General features: G+C 38.9%; 1 protein-coding gene across 6 annotated transcripts in view; it reads right to left on the minus strand.

Moving 5' to 3' along the window:
- RASGRF2 (Ras protein specific guanine nucleotide releasing factor 2) overlaps positions 1 to 19,316 on the minus strand; it is a 422,861-nt gene that overhangs the window by 104,017 nt on the left and 299,528 nt on the right. For 4 of the 6 annotated variants that reach the window (XM_033924482.1, XM_033924567.1, XM_033924716.1 and 1 more), the window contains exons 16-17: positions 17,515 to 17,643; positions 8,910 to 9,047 (exon numbers count right to left, since the gene is read on the minus strand). In XM_033924482.1, the coding sequence (XP_033780373.1) occupies positions 8,910 to 9,047; positions 17,515 to 17,643 (267 nt within the window). The remainder of the gene's footprint in view (positions 1 to 8,909; positions 9,048 to 17,514; positions 17,644 to 19,316) is intronic. The other 2 variants (XM_033924646.1, XM_033924793.1) reach the window with 2 other exon arrangements.

Here is a 19,316-nt window from a genome sequence, read left to right on the forward strand (position 1 = left end):
TTATCATGCATGAAAATACTACATATCATGAAAAGAAAGAATAGAATATTAATTATAAATTGTCAGTATTACCTATTATATTTCATATTGCCTTATATAGAACATCCCCTGTGTCGAATAACTAAGTATATTATAATATAATATCAATACTTACTAATTAAGTACCTATATAATAATGCTAAAGGTCAAATGTATTTAATATAAGTATAACCTTTGCAAATAGTAAAAGATATTATGAATTACTATTATGTACTAAGGCTTAGAAAACATATAAATACTAATTCCCACAATACTGCCAATCCCCAAAAAAACACAACCCAACAAAACCCCTATTAGATGAATTATGACTATAAGGTAGTGAGCTAAATAAATTATTCTTCGGTTTAAAATCTCAACTATTTCTGGAAGAAAAACCAGTTACACATTACCACAGGTATTATATATCTCCATCAGCCTTCTTTTCAGAAGCAGAGTTCTCTCATACGACCAAATGGGATGATATTAATCTCAATCCTTTGATGTTCTTAATTAAATCATGTGAAGTTGATTTCGCAGAAGCCCAATGACAAGAGTGAACTCTGTATTTCCATACTCCTTGCGGAGTTTGTATAATAAATTATTAATAAGGCTGTCAATTCTTCCTTTCTGAAATATGATCCTGACTTTTTCTGACAAGCATGAGTTTATTCAGACTAAGCACTATACATAAATCTGTCGATTCCTCATTTCACAGTACCACAAGCATTATATATTTCCATCAGCCTTCTGTTGCATAAGCAGAATTCTCTCATACATTAGTATATATTGCCCAAATAAGGTGATATTAATCTCAATCTTTAATTAACTCCTGCAAAGCTGATATCGCAGAACCCCTTTAACAAGAGCAACTCTGTGCTGCCATACTCCCCGCCAGAGCTTGCAAAACAATACCACCAATAAGGCTGTCAATTCTTCCCTTCAAAGATCCCATAGTGCTAAAACATAAACATTGTCTCTTCAGTTCTGAAATATGATCCTGACGTGTGCTGACAAGAGAGTGTGTATTCAGACTGAGCACTATACGTAAATTTTCTGATCTCTTGTATATAAAATAGAGAATGACACCGTACCTGTCACCGCCCCGTCCCCATCCCCGCAACAACTGTCCCCGCCCCCGTCTCTGCGACCACTGTCCCCGTGACTACTATCCCCGCATCATCCATACAAGCCTCAGTACTGCAATATTTAGCTTATTCCTTCCTTATAAATCAAAGTTCTGGCTGATGAACTAAAGAGATGTTCAGCTAGCAGGGCTTTGTTTATAAATTTTTATCAACAAAACTAATATACTTTATCCTAAAGCAAAAATAAAAGAAAATAAATAAATAGAAATTTTTTTTCTACCTTTGTTGTTTGGTTTCTGCTTTCCTCATCTTCTCATTCAATTCCTTCCATCCACTGTCTGTCTTCTCTCAGCATCTTCCATTTGCTATGTTACTGTGCCTCTCCCTTCACCCACCCACACCCCAATTGGTCTGGCACTCATCTTCTTCTCTCCGCTCCCCCCTATTCTGGCATCTCTGTCTTCTTCCCTTCCAGCATCTTCTCCCCACTCTCTGTTCCCCATTTCCCTTCAGCGTCTTCTCCCCACTCTGTCTTCTCGATTTCCCTTCAGTGTCTTCTCCCCACTCTCTGTTCCCCATTTCCCTTCAGCGTCTTCTCCCCACTGTCTTCCCCAATCCTCATTTCCCTTTCCCTTCAGCGTCTTCTCCCCACTCTGTCTTCCCCTTCAGAGTCTTCCTCCCACCACCAACACCCTTCCCTTTCACCACCTTACCACCCTTCAGCACTGCTCGCGCGGCCCAAGAATCACCTTACCTTCCCCTTACCTTCAAAGTCGCATCAGAGGAGAAGTTTCCGCCCACAGACACGTGACTGCAGGCAGGCTCAGCTGGCTTCAGCAAGTTACTTTACTAATGTACCGCAAAGGTAAGGGGGAGGGAGGGAGGGACATAGTTTCGGTAGGTAGAGCAGCGCAGGTTCCCTCCCTTAACTGTGGGGACAAGTACATTCACCGCTCCACGGGGTGGTGGATGGCTTTGTTCCCTTGCCAGCAGTGAGCACTTCTCCCCACCCACCGTTTTGGTGTGTTACCCGTGGCTAGCCATGGGTAACAGCCACCGTGTCATTCTCTAATATAAAATATCATACCAAAAGATCATTAGCACACTGTTAGAAGATGAACTAAAAGAAAACTTATATATTTTATATGATTCTTAGCTGATAAAAACAGTCAGCAATCACCAACCGCCACAGTCAACTGTCAACCGCCTTAACCCTTAACATTCCATTAGTGATTTCAAGTCATAGGGCTTTGTTGTTGAGATATAAATTCCGGTAGCTTAGCTGGATTTTGATAGTAAGTCATTTTGTTGTTATAAGTAATTTCATTACCGCAGGATAAAGTAAGCCATACTTTGCACCTATTTCTCTCAATTGTGGTCTAAGCTGTAAAAATCATTGTCTCAGTGCAGCTGTTTGGCAAAGTCTGGGAAAAATGAAATTCGTACATCTCGCCACTTTATAACTTTTGCTGCCTTTGCTACTGAAAGGATTTCAATTACTTGTTGAAATCTTAACATGCTAAAAATTAAAGGTCTTGGACCTTGCTGGAGGGAACATGATGAGCTCTCTCTATTTCAAGGGGGAAAACAAATTTAAGAGAGAGAATTTCTGGAATAAAAGTCGTTAGAAATTCAATAGGTTTAGTACCCTCCACTCCTTCTGGCAAGCCCATCAAACGGATACTGTTCCATCTGCTGCGATTATTAGCATCCTTCAGCTCTTGAGAAAGATAATAATAATAATAACTTTATTCTTCTATACCGCCACAATCTTGCGACTTCTAGGCGGTTTACAATTAAGAGTGCTGGACATTCAGCGAAATACAATAAGTAGATATTCAGAGGAAATACAGAGATCAGAGACCTCAGGAGGCAATAGTATAGAAATACAATTTGCTGAGCGAAAATGTAATGTGCTGTAGTTTGATGATCAGCCCAAAACTGTATGAGAGTTTCTTCAGCCCCTGACACCCACTGCTCTAGCTGCTCCATACGAGCATTACAGATCATTATTTGCTCTGTTAAGTTATAGATTTCTTCCTTAACACTCCCTAATTGTGTTGTATTTTCTTTTAACACTTCTGACAATACTTGATCTATCAGTTCCACAGAATCTTTCAGCAACAGGACTTTTGATGGTGTGGGAGGGTCAGGCTTTGACCTTTTAGCAGTCCCCACTGCAGCAAATACTGTATCCAGCCGAGTTTGTCTTCCCGAAGACACATTGCATTCTTTAAAATAATTGTCCCACAAAATCAATGATAGAAAGTAACTTTATAGAAAATACTTTGAAGTACAGGGAGAGGGAGAGCAACAGAATCATGTGTCCATTTTACAATGAGCCAAGCTCTGCCCCCACCTATCCCATGACTTTCTAATTTCTTCAGAAGTCTTTCATGAGATACTTTATCAAATGCCTTTTGAAAATCCAAATACACAATATCAACTGGCTCAGATGAAGTTAGAACAGATTTTGAGAGAGATGGTGAGATAGTGAGAATGGATGTCACTGATATACATTGGTCAGCAGTATTGCAATCCCATGTGGGAAAATACTTGGTGGTTCTCCTTCAGCTCATTTGGAACCAAAGTGGCCCTTGCTCAAAAATTAACAAAACCACTGCTCTATATCCATCTAGCCACCAGGTTTTTCAGCCTTTATTTCTTTTTTTTCTTTTTTTTCGTTCAGATTTTTTATTGAAAATTTGGGGATGATAACAAATAGAAGAAATATAATCCACAGAAAAAATATCTGTACATATGAGCTATGTTACATAACAAGAATATTAGCCTGCATATTAAAACCATTCAAACTGGATCATACAAATAAGGCTAAAAGTAGTATATAAAGAGGGATTGAAAGTAAGAAAAAGAAAGAAAAGAGGGTAATGAAAGAGAAGAGTCAAGAAGTGGCAGGAGTGGTTGGCTAGCTAGATTGCATGTAACGATCCAGGAATTTCCATGGTGAAAGGGGAGAAGAGCGTATTGATAATTTAGCAATACAGCATTTATCAAAAGCATAAGATTCATATTTATGATATAGACATAATTAATTAATAATAATAATGAATAATGAAATTAATGTTCATGTAAAATCTATTCGTGACCCTGTAGTGGGTCTGGCCATAGATGCTGAAAAGGCATTTGATCGAGTTGAATGGCCTTTCCTGCTGCGGGTCCTTCAATGGTTCAACTTTGGTTCCTATTTTACTACCTGGATCAGCCTTTATTTCTAACAATCTAATACAGCTTGGATTCTCTATCTAAGTCTGGAGAACAGTGTTATTTCCACAAAGTGTGGACACACTCCTAGCTTGAATAGGAGAGCTGGTAGAGTAAGAAGATTCTATGAAAGATGAACTATCTTGAAGTCATCAATTGTGAGTGTTTATTCGTTATTTCATGTTATTAAAGAAAGTTGCTCAACAAATACAGAGTCTGGCTGGTAACACTAAAATTACAGAAGTAAGGGTTAGCTGAATAGGAGCCTCAAACAGTTACCAATAACTCAGAGGAGTTCTTGCTTACAGCACAAAAATCTTAGAAAATCCAAGACTGTACAGTGAGCTGTAGCTGTATAGTGAGATTCATAGAAACACAGAAACATGATGGCAGATAATGCCAAATGGCCCATCCAGTCTGTCTATTTGCAGTAACCATTATCTCTTTCTTTCTCCAAGAGATACCCCATGCTTTCTTGAATTCAGACAGTCTCTGTCTCCCCCAACTCTTCCAGGAGACTGTTCCACGCAGGAAGCTAGATTCTATGAGAAAGGAACATGTGATGGCCAGCTGACAGTAAATAGAAAGGGAATGGGACTTGAGATACTACCTTTCTGTGGTTACAGAGTGGTTTAAGGAAATTACAATGAAATACAATTTATATATTAGAAAATAATTTGAGAAATGCTTTGCTCATTTGCAATTTTTCAGATAATATAGTCCTTGCAAAAGCCATGTACTTCCTTTCCTTTCCATTGGCTTGCCTTGGATCTTCCACTCTTTTTTGTGCCTTTTCCATAATTTTCAGCTGGTCAAATGTATATATTTGATTACATTAGAAAAGTTAGTAAGCCATGGTACTCAGACAGCAAAAATACCTTCAAACTCTCTGGGAGATATTAAAAATTATTTAACTGGCAAGAAATGGCCGACGACCAAATAAATTGCTTGTTCACGGCTATCTTCACTGAAAATTACTAATTAGTGCCAAATTCAAAAGCAACTAACTTGTGGGTGTTCCAGCGATGAGGAGTCAGGCTGAGTGCTGATATTCAGCCCCTCACCACATAAGTAAACTATTTAAATCAGGCTGCATACATATCTTATCTTTAAGCAATTTGGTTTATGCAATCAAGGGCTGAATATTGATATAGCTGGCTCAATCCCCCCAAGCCCCCTCCCCCCCCCCCCAGAAAACCCCCAAAACAAAAACAGATATTCAGTGCCAAAGCCAAGATAGGGTCCAGCACTGAATATCCAGAAATAATGCCGGTTTTGGGAAGCAAAATGCTCACCACCACTCGCTGAATATTAGGGGTCTGATTTTTGTGTGGAAAATAAATATCTAAATTTACAAAAACAGAAGTCCAATATATACTATACAAAGTAAACTATTTTAGGATGGGGAGCACTATTCAGTGCAATAAGTGATCATCTGCTAAAAGTAGTACATCATTACCTGATACCAGCTCCTAATACTGGCAGTGTTGTTTTTTTGTGTTTTTTTTTTGTAAATTCCTATTGCAGTATTGAACAATTATCCAGACAATCAGTGCCACTACCTGGAAAGTGGCCATTGCCGAATCCAGATAAGGTTGTCTGTTATCTGAATAGCAGACTCAATTACTGCTATCCAGATAAGTTCCAGGACCATCCAGGCTCCACTCCAAAACTGACTGCATAGTACAGAGGTGGTTTGGAATAATCAGTCATTAACCAAATAGTGCCCTGAATGCTCCAACCAACAGCACATTTGGATGCTTGGTGCTGGTATCCAGATCAGTGTTTTGGAATACTGACCCATTATCTTCATGTAATGAAACATTTAGGAAAATTTTAAATGTACATATTTTAGTCTGTTTTTGGTACAGATGAAATAAGAAGTTATCCAAGGCATATATTACAGAAGACTTCATACTGTATTTAGACTAGCATTATGCTGCTTTAATCAAATAATAAAAACTTAAGGGGCTCTGGGAATTCTGCATGCGAAATGCCTGAGAAGAACAGCATATTAACAACTAGACAGGCTTGGTGCTCCTAGCAACCTTAGCGTTTTAGTTAATGTTCTGAAATTTTAGCTTACATTTCAGTCTTTTATGGTATATATTAGTTACTCCATTTCTCTTTTTTTTTCCCTTCTCAAGTTAAGAGAACTTAGTTTTCCATAGGACATTCAGCTCATTACACAGGGTATTAAGTGCTAGGAGATGTACTTCTCATTTTAGCTATTAAATTGTCATTAGTACAGAACCACTTTGGCCCTACATCTTTACTTATTTGTCAAGAAATTCCATTTCCCTGGTGCAAAGCATTTACTGTAGCCTTAACAAAAAAGAGATTAAAGCAAGAGCAGCATGTGTAGCTGCAAAGTACTCAGGTACTTCTAGTGTGCATACTTTGTATATGTTTTCCACAAAGAAAAGAGTTGGGTAATTTAACTTTGAAAATTAGCTAGGAAGCTAAAAGAGCTCACACACTACTACTACTATTGCTGCTGCTGCTGCTGCTACTATCCATTCAGTCATGTCCGACCCTTGGATACTCTGTAGGCCAGTCCTTGCCATGCTCACCTGCTTCCTTTTACTACTGACCATTCCAAGTAGCACCTCCTTTTCTAGTGAATTTGCCCTCATTACATGTTCAAAATAGGTCATTTTCTGTCTCGTAATCTTGCCTTCCAGGGACAACTCTGGGTTTATATCATCAAGAACATCTTTGTTGGTGATCCTAGCTGTCCAAGGGATTTGTCCAAGGCATCAATTTTTCTTCTGTTTGCTTTAGTGAGTGTCAATGTCTTACAGATGTATGTCACGATTGGGAACACAATGGCCCATCCAGTGAAAAATGGTCCAGCCAGTGAAAAATGGCCCATTTGTGAAAAAAGGTACGTGGGGAGGGAGTGGTGGTAAAAAATTGTTAGTTGGCTGTGACGGATCCCTCCTGTCCCGTTCTACCACTAGACCACCAGAGGGGGGACAGGGTGGTAAGACAGGGTACAGAGCCTGGCAGGGGGGGCAATGTACAGGGCAGGAAGGTGGGACAGGGTACAGAAAACTAGAAGAACGCTTGAACCTTAAAGTCTCTCCTCATTTGTTAATGACAGTGATGATGGTTCTTAATATCGCTGTTGATGTTACATGGTTGAAATATTATTCTGCTATATTTTATTAAATATATTAGTACACCATTTGGTTCAGAATATTTTTTTTCTTGTTTTCCTCCTCTAAACCTAGGTGCGTCTTAAGGTCAGGTGCATCTTATAGTGTGAAAAATACGGTATGTATGTAACTTACAGCAGCACTCTGTTAAGCATGTAAATGTTAGCCCCTGTTTTCCCCACCACACCTCTCTTCTGTGAACACCCCCTTACTAAGACATTTTAGCATGTAATTACAGAATAACGGTTGAGCACCCTACTGTCATTTAAATGTGTAACTGTACACTTACTAAATGCCAGTAGTCTATAACATAAAATGTGCAAAAAGCACTTAATTTAGGTAACTCTTTATAAAATGAGAGTATACACCCAATATCATCTAGTGATGCCTACACCATTATAATTTGTTGTGCATAAAGGACAATGTGCAGGGTCTTCAAAATCTATGAAGCAACATATCAGGTACTCGTGACCTGAATTGGCCATTTTTGAAACAGGATACTGGGCTAGATGAACTATTGGTCTGACCCAGTATGGCTATTCTTATGTAACACAGGTCAAAGTAATTCAGAGGTCAATGGTGCTTAAACCACACTGAGCTGGCTGACCAACAATATTCAGCTGCACTTAACTTAGCAATGCCACTGACAGCTCTGAACACCATGGCACGATCCAGTTTGTGCCAGGGTGGTTGGGGCACAGGTAAGAGTTACACAGATACCAGCAATAGTCAGTGCTATTGTCTCCATAGCTAACTGAGCAATGGACCACAGAACAGATAGTCCTAATTTTGCCTGGTTAGCTATGCAGGTACAACAATTTGAATATCAGCCATATCCATATAATGTCTGGCTTAGTGAATATCAAGGTCTAATTTAGCCAGCAGCAGTTGGTACTTAAAAAACACTAACTGCTGCCAGTTGAATATTGACCTGGTAGTGCTTACAGCAACTCAAGAGTGCTGTATAGAGACAGTACTTTCAAAGTTTTGGTCTGTGGTTAAACAGCTATTTACTTAAAGAAAAAGAATAGCTAAAAATTGCTTCTCTCACCAGTGCAAGTAAAAGGACATGTGCTCCCCAAGTACTTTTACCCACAGCCAAAAAGATACAGGTGTAGGTTGTGGTGGGGAGGGTATGCTTTGAGATTTAATTTTGAAAGTCCTGTGCATACTTTCCCATGGGTCTATTTGCGCCTATTTAAAAGGAATTGCAAATGTACATGCAGAATTTGTGAACTCCTTTTCCCATGTTTGTTCATATTTTCAAAGGGAAACATCAGGCTTAGTTTCCCTTTGAAATGTAGCTGGAAGTCTCACAGGTACAGCATAGTGCAACACGCATGGGAAGGGGTAGGGAAAAAGATGTTTCAAAATCAGTTTCTTTAGGTACAAATCGCCTAATAAGCTTGAAGAACAGAGTTACCTGTTAATGAAACCCGTCTAAACTTTTCTTGAACACGACTGCTCTCACCTGGAGGACTTCCATGTCCTGCTGCAGCTGTTGCGATGGCAAAAGCAGATGCAGGAGAGACAGAACAGCGGGTATTGTCAGCAGTCTGTACTGTAAGGACCAAATAGGCATCGATATTAGCAACAAACTGTCTTCTTGACATTTAATAAAAGGAATTAATGTTTTGTTTGATATGCATATTCAGGATACCTTTATGCATACCACTGTAGTTCAGAGAAGCTATTGTACTAGAGACTTTAGTATATTAGCGTTTATTATAGTACACAGTAACACTTCTGAACCTCTCTATACAAATGTGTGTCTCAAGGGGATGGAGGAGATTACAGTGAAAACAATAATAAAATTCCTATTAGGTCATGACTCACAGATTTTCATCATGAATGTATCCATTTAACATGATACAAAAAGAGTGATTGGTGAGGTAGAATTGCTGAAAGATAATTGCTGCTTTGAAAGAACTCATAAATCCAACCAATCCAAGAAACGGAACTTGGGACTTGAACCTCTGTCTCCCACTCTGAAGCACACAATAGTATTACATGTGGGCAGATCAATTTGTACAATGATGGTCCAACAGCAGTGGATAACTCTGGTCCACACATACTGGTCCGCATGAGATACTTTGATATGCACTTAAGTACTAGACTTGCCTACCTATTTCAAAATATAATGCATGGGGTTGGAAAACTACTACAAAAAGGGGAAAAAAAAATTATTTGCGCTGTTAATATGTTTTGCAGGACACCTCAATCATTCAATCATAATATCACATTGAAATCATAGGCACAAAAAAATGGTGGAGAAAACCAGACTTCAATGCACCCTAAACAGTCTGTATCATCACTAGTCTGTAAAAAAAACTCCACACATACATATACTCTCTCACTCATTCATAAAGAGTTTGTGTCAAAAGTATAAATGTGCTTTCAAGCAGACTGAATATCAAGACTCCACAGCAAAAAACTAGAGTGATGATGACTACATCTAAGTAAGTGATTATTCGATTCAAGTTTCCACTCCAGTGAGTAGGAAAATTACTGCCATAAAATATAAGGCCAATTTTATAAGGTAATGCAGCTCATATACTTATTAAAATCTTCCATCTTATGTAGCTGGTTTGATGAAAACCATACAAAACAGGAAAAAGTGTTACTTCCTCTACAAAACAAGTTAGACAAGTTAGTATACAAAACTAAAATCTGAAATGTCCATGTGGCCATACAATTCAAGAGTAGCATCATCTAGAGAAAGCAGGCAAAAAATGCATACTAGCCATAAACGTTTATTTCAGACTGCCAGAGCAGTAGAAAATATAAACCTGAACTACGTATGTACAAAGGTATAGATTGACTGCTGAATTTGGAGGGGGGGGGTGTAATGGACTTGTGGGCCAGATTGACAAAATTTTACTGTCCCGTACTCAATAGCAGAATATGGACATTTCCTCCAGGAACTTGTCCAAACCTTTTTCAAACCTAATTACACTAACTGCTATTATCACACTCTCCAGAAACGAGTTCCAGAGCTTAACTATTCTTTTGAGTGAAAAAATATTTCCTCCTACTTGTTTTAAAAATATTTCCATGTAATTTCGTTGAATGCACCCTGTGGTCTTTGTACTTTCTGAAAGAGTGAAAAATGGATTCATTTTTCACTGTCTACTCCACTCAGGATTTTGTAAACCTCAATCATATCCATCCTCAACCATCTCTTCTCCAAGCAAATCTCTTTAGCCTTTCCTCTTATGAGAGGAGTTCCATCCCCTTTATCACAAGGCACTCTTCTTTGAACCTTTTCTAATTCCACTATATCTTTTTTGAGATAACATGTGACTTGAACTGAGCGCAATACTCAAGGTGAGGTCACACCATGGAGCAATACAGAGGCATTATAATATTCTTGGTCTTATTTACCATCCCTTTCCTAATAATTCCTAGTATGTTGTTTGCTTTTTATGGCCACTGCTGCACACTTGGTAGAAGGTTTCAGCATGACACCCAGATCTTTTTGTTGGGTGCTAACTCTTAAGGTAGATCATAGCATCAGATAACTATGATTTGGATTTTTCTTTTCGAGGTACATAACTTTGCATTGGTCCACACTGAATTTCATCTGCCATTGGGATGTCTGGTCTTCCAATTTCCTAAGGTCTTCTGCAATGTTTCAGTCTGCATGTGTTTTGACAACTTTGAATTATTTTGTGTCATTTGCAAATCTAATTACCTCACTTGTCGTTCCAATTTCCAGTACTTCTGCCCACTACTCATAGGTGCCCCTCTATCACCTCTGTGTCTCACCTCTTTAGTTTCCTCTTCATAACCTCTGAAAGTAACTAGCTGACAACAGGAGTGCTTCTCTAGTTCACTCATCTTGCTGCTGTTGTCTCTGTCATCCGTTTCATAGCTGTTTGAACTATATAGAGTACCACAGACTCTAGAAAGACCTGCACATTTCAGACAGTTGAACTGAGCTGAACACCATCCTCTTCATTCTATAACATAGTGGTTAAATTTATGCACCAATTGCATGTATAATTTATATAATACTAGCTCTTATACAGTTAAGTGTACACATATGCATAAATGCTAGTTGAGCGCTCAGTGCTATTTTCAACTCACTTTGCATGTAAATGAAGGGGGGTACTCACAGGAGGAAGCATAGACAGGACTTGGGTGAGATGCATGTAACTTAAAAATACTATAAGTTATATGCTAAACTGCCACATTTAGGCCTGACTACATATGCTTATTTTTCAAGTTTCAAGTTTATTAAAAAAAATTTAAAACCGCTTAATCAAATTTCTAAGCGGTGTACAATTAAAATTTACATAAAAACAGATTAAAAGTAAGTGAATGTGACTAAATGTAGACATGTTGATGCTAATTTACATTAAGATTCTATAAAGCCCCTTCCCTTGTTTAAAAGCAGACTGAAAGCCCACCATTTTGATATAGCTTTCAATCCTTAACCCTACTCTTCTGCCCTCCAACCCAGCCCGCTGATTAACCATTCCCCTTAACTGTATCCATGACATCCGGTTTGCTGTCTTGGCTGTTTAGATTGTAAGCTGTTCGAGCGTGGACTGTTTTCTTCTTCTTTGTGACTCTGTGCAGCGCTGCATACGTCTGGTAGTGCTAAAGAAATAATTAATAGTAGTAGTAGTAACCTTGGCACCAAGACACTGTTATAGAATTAGTGCTCAATGCGCAGCATCTAAATCCCTAAATTATGTAAGTACCCACTTATAGAATTGCCCCCCTCATATGAGCACGAGAGGTACCAGTGATGAGAAAAGAAGATTAGAGAATCACTGGTCTGCTGTGTCAATTGGGATCAGGCCATTAAGGAAGAGAGAAGATGTGGGTAGCGATTTGAAGTAAGGAAAGCTTGGACCAGGGCCCAGGTGATCACTGTTCTACCTTTGTTGTCCTATTTGAAAAATGAACACAAGAAAACTAGAAAAGATTCAGTACAACACCTATCTTATAAAGAAAGGTTAAACATGTTAGGGCTTTTCGGCCTGGTAAAGAGACAACAGAAAGAATATGACAGAAGTTATAAAATCATGGCATGCTTAAACAGGGAATGATTGTGTGACCTTCCAACGGAACGATGCTACTTACAAGCAACATCAAGAGAGAAATTGGGAAGTTTTTAAACTAGGAAGAAGGGGAAAGCCGACAGTAGACCAAGAGTCGATGGTTCGGAAACTGGTATACCCAGAGGATACCGTGCAGGAAGATAGTAGGGAAGACTCACCGGATCATAGGCAAGACAGAAATCCTGACGGATCGAAAGGGACACAAGAGGGAAGGAAAAGCAAGAAAGTAACAGGCCGCAAACTCAAGAGTATGTACACAAATGCAAGGAGCCTAAGGAATAAGATGGGGGATTTGGAAGCTATGACACAAAAAGATAACCTTGACATCATCAGCATCACGTAAACATGGTGGAACGAGGAAAACATCTGGGACACTGTGCTTCTGGGATACAAGCTATACCGCAGAGACAAAGTAGGTCAAAAAGGGAATTGAGTCTACTGGAGAGAACACACCGGAAATGAAAAATAAGGTAGAGTCTCTATGGATCAAAATTCCGGGAACAAATGGAACGGAAATGAAGATCGGCATCTACTACCGACCCCCAGGGCAGTGCGAAGAAATTGATGGAGAAATGATGGATGAGATTAAAAGCAACTGCAAGGGAGGCAACGAAGTTATCATGGATGACTTCAATAATCCGGGGAGAGACAGGAACCTAGGCACCTCCGGCATCTGCGCATGCTCAAGGCCTTCTGGCTCTCACCCTCTACGAGATTCTCATGGAATCAATGAGGATTAACCCAAATAAGGTTATTCTACCTGGCTTGTATTCTGAGGATTCCTGAAGATTCAGTTTATTAATCTACTGGTTTGAGCTTTGTTATACTCTACTCCTTTCTAATCTTACATTACATTACATTACATTAGTGATTTCTATTCCGCTTGTACCTTGCGGTTCAAAGCGGATTACATTAGAAGAGAGCTGGACATTTCCAGGAGGATGCATTACATTGGAAAGTTTCTGGTACAGGTTTCAAATTGAGGATACAGATTATATTACATTGGAAATTATTTCAGGTTACATTACATAGAAAAAATCTGGCTTCCTTATATTGGCAGATAGCTGGTTTCGGTAGGAGATATTAAGTTTCCGGTTGATTACTTGGGTTTCCAGTTACTTTTTTGGGCCGATTGAAGATATGGTACCAGGGAGTGGGCTGTACTTGGGAAAGTTATAGAGGGGATAGAAGGAGGGGGAAATTAAGTAGATTGAATATACTTTTTGAATAAAAGTGTTTTGATTTCTTTACGGAATGCTTTGAGGTCTGATGTTGTGGTTAACAATTTGGAGATGGAGGGTTCAAGTTTTGCTGCTTGCGTTGCTAGGAGGTTATCATATAGCTTTTTGCAATGAGTGCCTTTGAGTGGTGGGTAGGAGAATGGGGTCAGTGTTTTCCTTGTTCTGAGTGGAAGGTTACGATTTAGGCGATTGTTTAGATAGGCAGGTGCAGTACCGTAAATTACTTTGAAGAGTAGACTGTATAGTTTGAATTGAATTCTAGCTTGAATCGGTAGCCAATGTGAGTCTATGTAGGCATTGGTGATGTGGTCAAATTTTCAGAGAGAATAGATTAGTCTGAGAGCTGTGTTCTGAACGGTCTGTAGTTGTTTGATCATGTTTGTGGGGCATGGTAGATAGAGGATATTGCAGTAGTCTACAAGGCCTAGTACAAGGGATTGAACTATGATCCTATATTGTTCTTTGTCAAAGAATTTTCTTATTTTTCTTAGGTTGCGCATTGTGAAAAATACTTTTTGGGTAGTTTTGTTGATTTGAGTCTGCATTGTGCAGTGTCTGTCTATCAGCACTCCCACGATTTTAAGTCTACCACCCCTCAACCTCAATGTATGTCCTCTAGTTTTACTAATTTCCCTTCTCTGGAAAAGATTTGGTCCTATATTAATACCTGTCAGAGGAGTTCCAGCTACTCCCTTCTGATCCTCCCTCCCACACCTAGAACAGCATACCCTCATTCTGATTTTCCGTCTCATCCCCCAGAACTGCAGAACCCTAAATGTCCTAAATCATTAAATATTCTCATTCACTCTTTAGTGATTTCTAAATTAGACTACTGTAATGCTCTCTTTAAGGGGATACCACTAAACGAAATTAAACGTCTTCAAATTATCCAGAACATTTCCATTAAACTCATCACTAAGTCTAGAAAATTTGATCATGTTACACCCCTTTTAAAAAATGCACATTGGCTTCCAGTTATCCATCGGATAACATACAAACTTTGTTTGCTTGTTTTTAAGTCTCTTTTCTACAAGACTCCAGCATTCATATATAAACTATTAATACCATATCACCCAAGCAGAACCTTGAGATCTAATGAGCAAAATTTGTTGACCATTCCTTCACTTAAGGTTATTAAACTTCGCACCATAAAAAAATACTTCAATGACACTGCATTCCGTCTACTTGTACAATCCTCCATCCTCAGCATTCTCGACTACTGCAATATCATCTTCCTCAACGCCACAAAGAAAACTACCAGGAGACTAAAAATAATCCAAAATACCGCAGTGCGCCTCATCTTTGGCCTAAAGAAATGGGAACATGTCACCCCTTTCTATCACCAACTACACTGGCTACCATTTGAATCTAGAGTTCTTTTTAAATTCGCATGCTTCTGCTACAAATCGATTAACGGCTCTTCTCCAAGTTACATAAATACCCACTTTAACCTTTACTGCAATAACAGGACATCACGCAGAATTCAACTGTTCACCTTCCCTTCGCCAAAACACTGTCCTCTCAAAAGATTCCTCGATAGAACTTTCGCCTTCCAAGCAGCCAAGTCGAACCCATGGCTAGCCCAGATGATACTCGAGGCCCCCACTTACCTTGCCTTCAGAAAACTACTAAAAACTTACCTATTCAGCAAACACAACCCTTAATATTCCGTTCACCCCACATAACACTTACCCCACCCCTGTCCCCTTCCTCCTTCACCAGACCCTCCCTTCCACACTCTCTACTTCCCTTATCTAGTTCGACCAAACCTGCAATTTCTGTTATACTGATGTAAATCTTCCCCTCATTGCAGACAGTTGTAAATCGCTGTAATTTCACTGCTGACTATTGTAAATCGTTGTAATTTATCGTAAATCTGCTTGTAATTTGTTGTAAATCTGCTTCAAATTTTGTTGTAAATCTGCTTGTCAATGCAGATCATTTGCTAATTGATGTAAACCGCCAAGAACTCACTGGGTATGGCGGTATATAAGAATAAAGAATAAAGAATAATAATTAATACTAGACGGCAGTTTATCTTTTTGGTAACTGCTCCTTAGACTTGGAACGCTCTCCCAATTTACTTACGAAATGAGCAGGACTTAGGAAAATTTAAAAGTAATCTAAAAACATTTCTTTTTAAAGATGTCCTGATTCCTTTTACCATCTCCCAAAAGAAACTTTAATACAGGCCCGAGACACCCCATCCTCTTAGGTCTCCCAGGTTTAACCCTGATGGTATAGAGGGCCTTAAGGGCAGGAACAGTGTTCACTTGCTCCTATCCACTGCAGATACTGTTCAAAATGATCACTAGGGACTATCAAGGTAGGCCCAGAGGGACCCACAGATGTGAAGGACTTGAGCCTACATTCAAATTTCTTCAGAGGGCTGGGAAGGGGGATTTCTGCATTTCTGAGGTGTGAGAGGATCAGAAGGGGGCTATACTAATCCAGGGGGGGGCAGGGGTGTAGCTACCATTGAGCAAGCCTGACAAAATGCCCAGGGCCGTTCAATGGTAGGGGCCACCTGCAGCTGAACCCTCCCTTCTGTGTGCTGAGTTATGGCACCTCCCCACCTCCTGCACTCAGCTACTTACCCACCTGCTGAATCCTTCACAGCTACAACATCAGAGACAGCGCTAAAGGCTGCCTCTCTGGATGGTGGGACCTTCCTTCTGCTGCACTGATGCAACTTCCTGTGGGAAGGATGAGGCAGAGGAAAAGTCTCATCAGCCAGAGAGGCAGCCTTTAGTGCTGTCTCTGATGCTATATCTGTGGAGGACCCAGTGGGCGGGTAAGAAGCTGAGTGCGGGAGAGGAGATGCCAAACCTTGGGGGGGGGGAACATTTAAGACCTCTCACACCGGGCTCACTGAGTCCCAGCTACACCAGAGTAAGGGAAGGGGGGAGATCAGAAGTTGGCCAGAAACACTTAGACAATATTCCGCTGTTGCCTCCATAAGCTCCGATGGCTACCATAGCGGGAATTGGTCCTGGATATTCAGTAACAATGCAAGTGCCCGGACGTGATCTAGCACTAAATATCCAGGGCCAATTCTGTCTGTGGCAGTCAGCTTTTAAAAAAAAAAATGCTGACTGCCATAGGCTGAATATCAATGGGCTTTAGTAAACCTGTAGAAAATATTTTTCTTTCATGTAGTTCATAACTATGCTGTGGAGCCTGTTTCTAGAAGACATAGTCAAGGCAAATGGTGTTTGAGAGAAACATGGACAAGTCTATAAAATTTTATTAATCAGGTAGATTTGGGAAAGCCAATACTTATCTCTTGAAGTGAGCTATGGGAAGTTTGATCTTCGTTTTAGATCTTCCTTGACCTGGATGAGCCATTTTTAAAAACAGGGTGTTGTATTGAGTGGACCTTGGTCTGATTCAACATGACGTTTCTTATGCTATGCTCCTAAGTTCTTGAAATATTTAATCTACCAAGCCCACAAACAACTCGAATAATGTGAGTACTACCCCCCGCCCCCAATTCTACTGAGTGCACCCTTTATAGAATTGTCCCTTATGATTGCATACTACTATACATTATGGGGGAACTTCGTCAAGGAGCGTTAACTGATTTGGCGCATATTAAATGCTAAGATGCCCATTATATTCCTAAGGGTGTCTTAGCATTTAGCCCATGTTAATCGTTAGTACCCCTTGAAGGATTCCCCCTTATATATTTCTAATACATGACCTATTCTCTTACCTGCTGTTTGCCGATAACGAGGGTGCCGTGGAGTTGAAGGTGATCTACTTGGAGAAAGCTCTGTTGTATCCACAATCTGAGTACTTTCAGAAACTGTTCTATCCACTGTCCCTGACTCCACAACTGCTGCTGTAATTACAATATTCAGCATTAGCATTCTGTTCTGAAGATTTTGCTATATATGCTCAGTATATAAAACAATAAGGGGGTAGTTATCAGTGTGAGCTACTGTTAAGACGTGTTATTTTTTACTGTTAATCCCACGTATTAGTAACTAGCTCTCATTGCATAAAATGTGACTTGTATTAAAATAGCACGAGTTAATGCTAAGATAACATCTTTTTTTATTTTTTATAAATCTTTATTGATTTTTAAAATTTGACAATGCAATACAATTACTTGAGCATAAACATTTCATAAAAGGCACTATTAAATACACAATTTATACATAAAACAATCATTTTCTCCCCTCCTCTCAATTATTAATACAAGAAGACATATTATGTGATTACAATATTATAATTAAGAAATTTTAAGAATCAAAATGCATTTCCCTCCCCCCACCTCCCCCCCTGGATGTGTAAGGAAATCCAACAAAAAATATGACAATTATTGCAATTATTGTCAATAGGCTCCACATTCTATTAAATGTACTGACCTCTGGTCTGACCCAGCAGAGGCACTTCTTATGTTCTTACTCCTAAACCCCACACACTCCACATTCATTCTCTCATATTTATAAGTGGTACAAACATTTGTCCACCAAAATGTGTAATTCAGTCTGTCATAGCTCTTCCAATGATATGTAACCATTTGAATAGCTATTCCCATCATGATCACAAAAAGACGACTTTTATATTTATCCAAAGAAGGCTTAACGTGTAAAAGCGTACCACAAATTATGGTTTTATAGGTTAAGGGAATTGCTGAATCAAGAATAAGATTAATTTGTCCCCAAATTGACTTCCAGAAACTAAGTATCAAAGGACAATAATATCCAGTCCCTATATCACTATGACAATGCCAGCATCTATTAGACTTAGAACTGTCTAATTTTTGTAAACGAACTGGGGTCCAAAAAAAATCCTATGTAATAAAAATAACTAATAACACATCTTAATGGTATTCTTCATTGGTAACTATGCCCTTAAAACAATTTCAATGCACATGTTTATAACTTGCTCTTCACTACAATAATATACTGATTTCAATTTAAACCTTCAGGTCTAATTTAGCAAAGTGAAAGTATAACCAGGGCTTGTTTAGAAAATTACCCAAGATGCAATTTTCTAGCTAGTAATTCTCTTCTCTGGCATAGCTGATGAACTATTCATGATTTTCATTATATAAGCCATGGTATTAGTTTGTAGATATGATTTCTGAGGATTGTTTGTGTCTGTTTTATTATGTTTTTATAATATTATGTATGTAAATCATATAAACCGTTGAGTTTTAAAGGGTATAGAAATTTTTTAAATAAAATAAATAAATAAATTTCACTCTAAAGTCAAAACAGATATACCTTTGAAATATGATACTCTAAATAGAGAATTTTTATAGAAGTCTTTGCAGCTTTTCATCTGCTTTTTCAAAACAGGCAGTGAACCCACTGAAAGAGCCTGAATGACCTGAAAGAATTGCCTTCAAAACCCTTCAGGTTATCCAATTTGCATCCCTCTGCAGGCAAGAGGTCTACTTCTCAGATACAGGCAACCTTTACATGGATTATAATTTTCCCCAAACCATATACACTACATAACCAAGCATACATGTTCTCTCTTTGTACACAAGTTAATATTAGG

Source organism: Geotrypetes seraphini, chromosome 1 (assembly GCF_902459505.1).
Source record: "Geotrypetes seraphini chromosome 1, aGeoSer1.1, whole genome shotgun sequence".
Taxonomy (NCBI): Eukaryota; Metazoa; Chordata; class Amphibia; order Gymnophiona; family Dermophiidae; genus Geotrypetes; species Geotrypetes seraphini.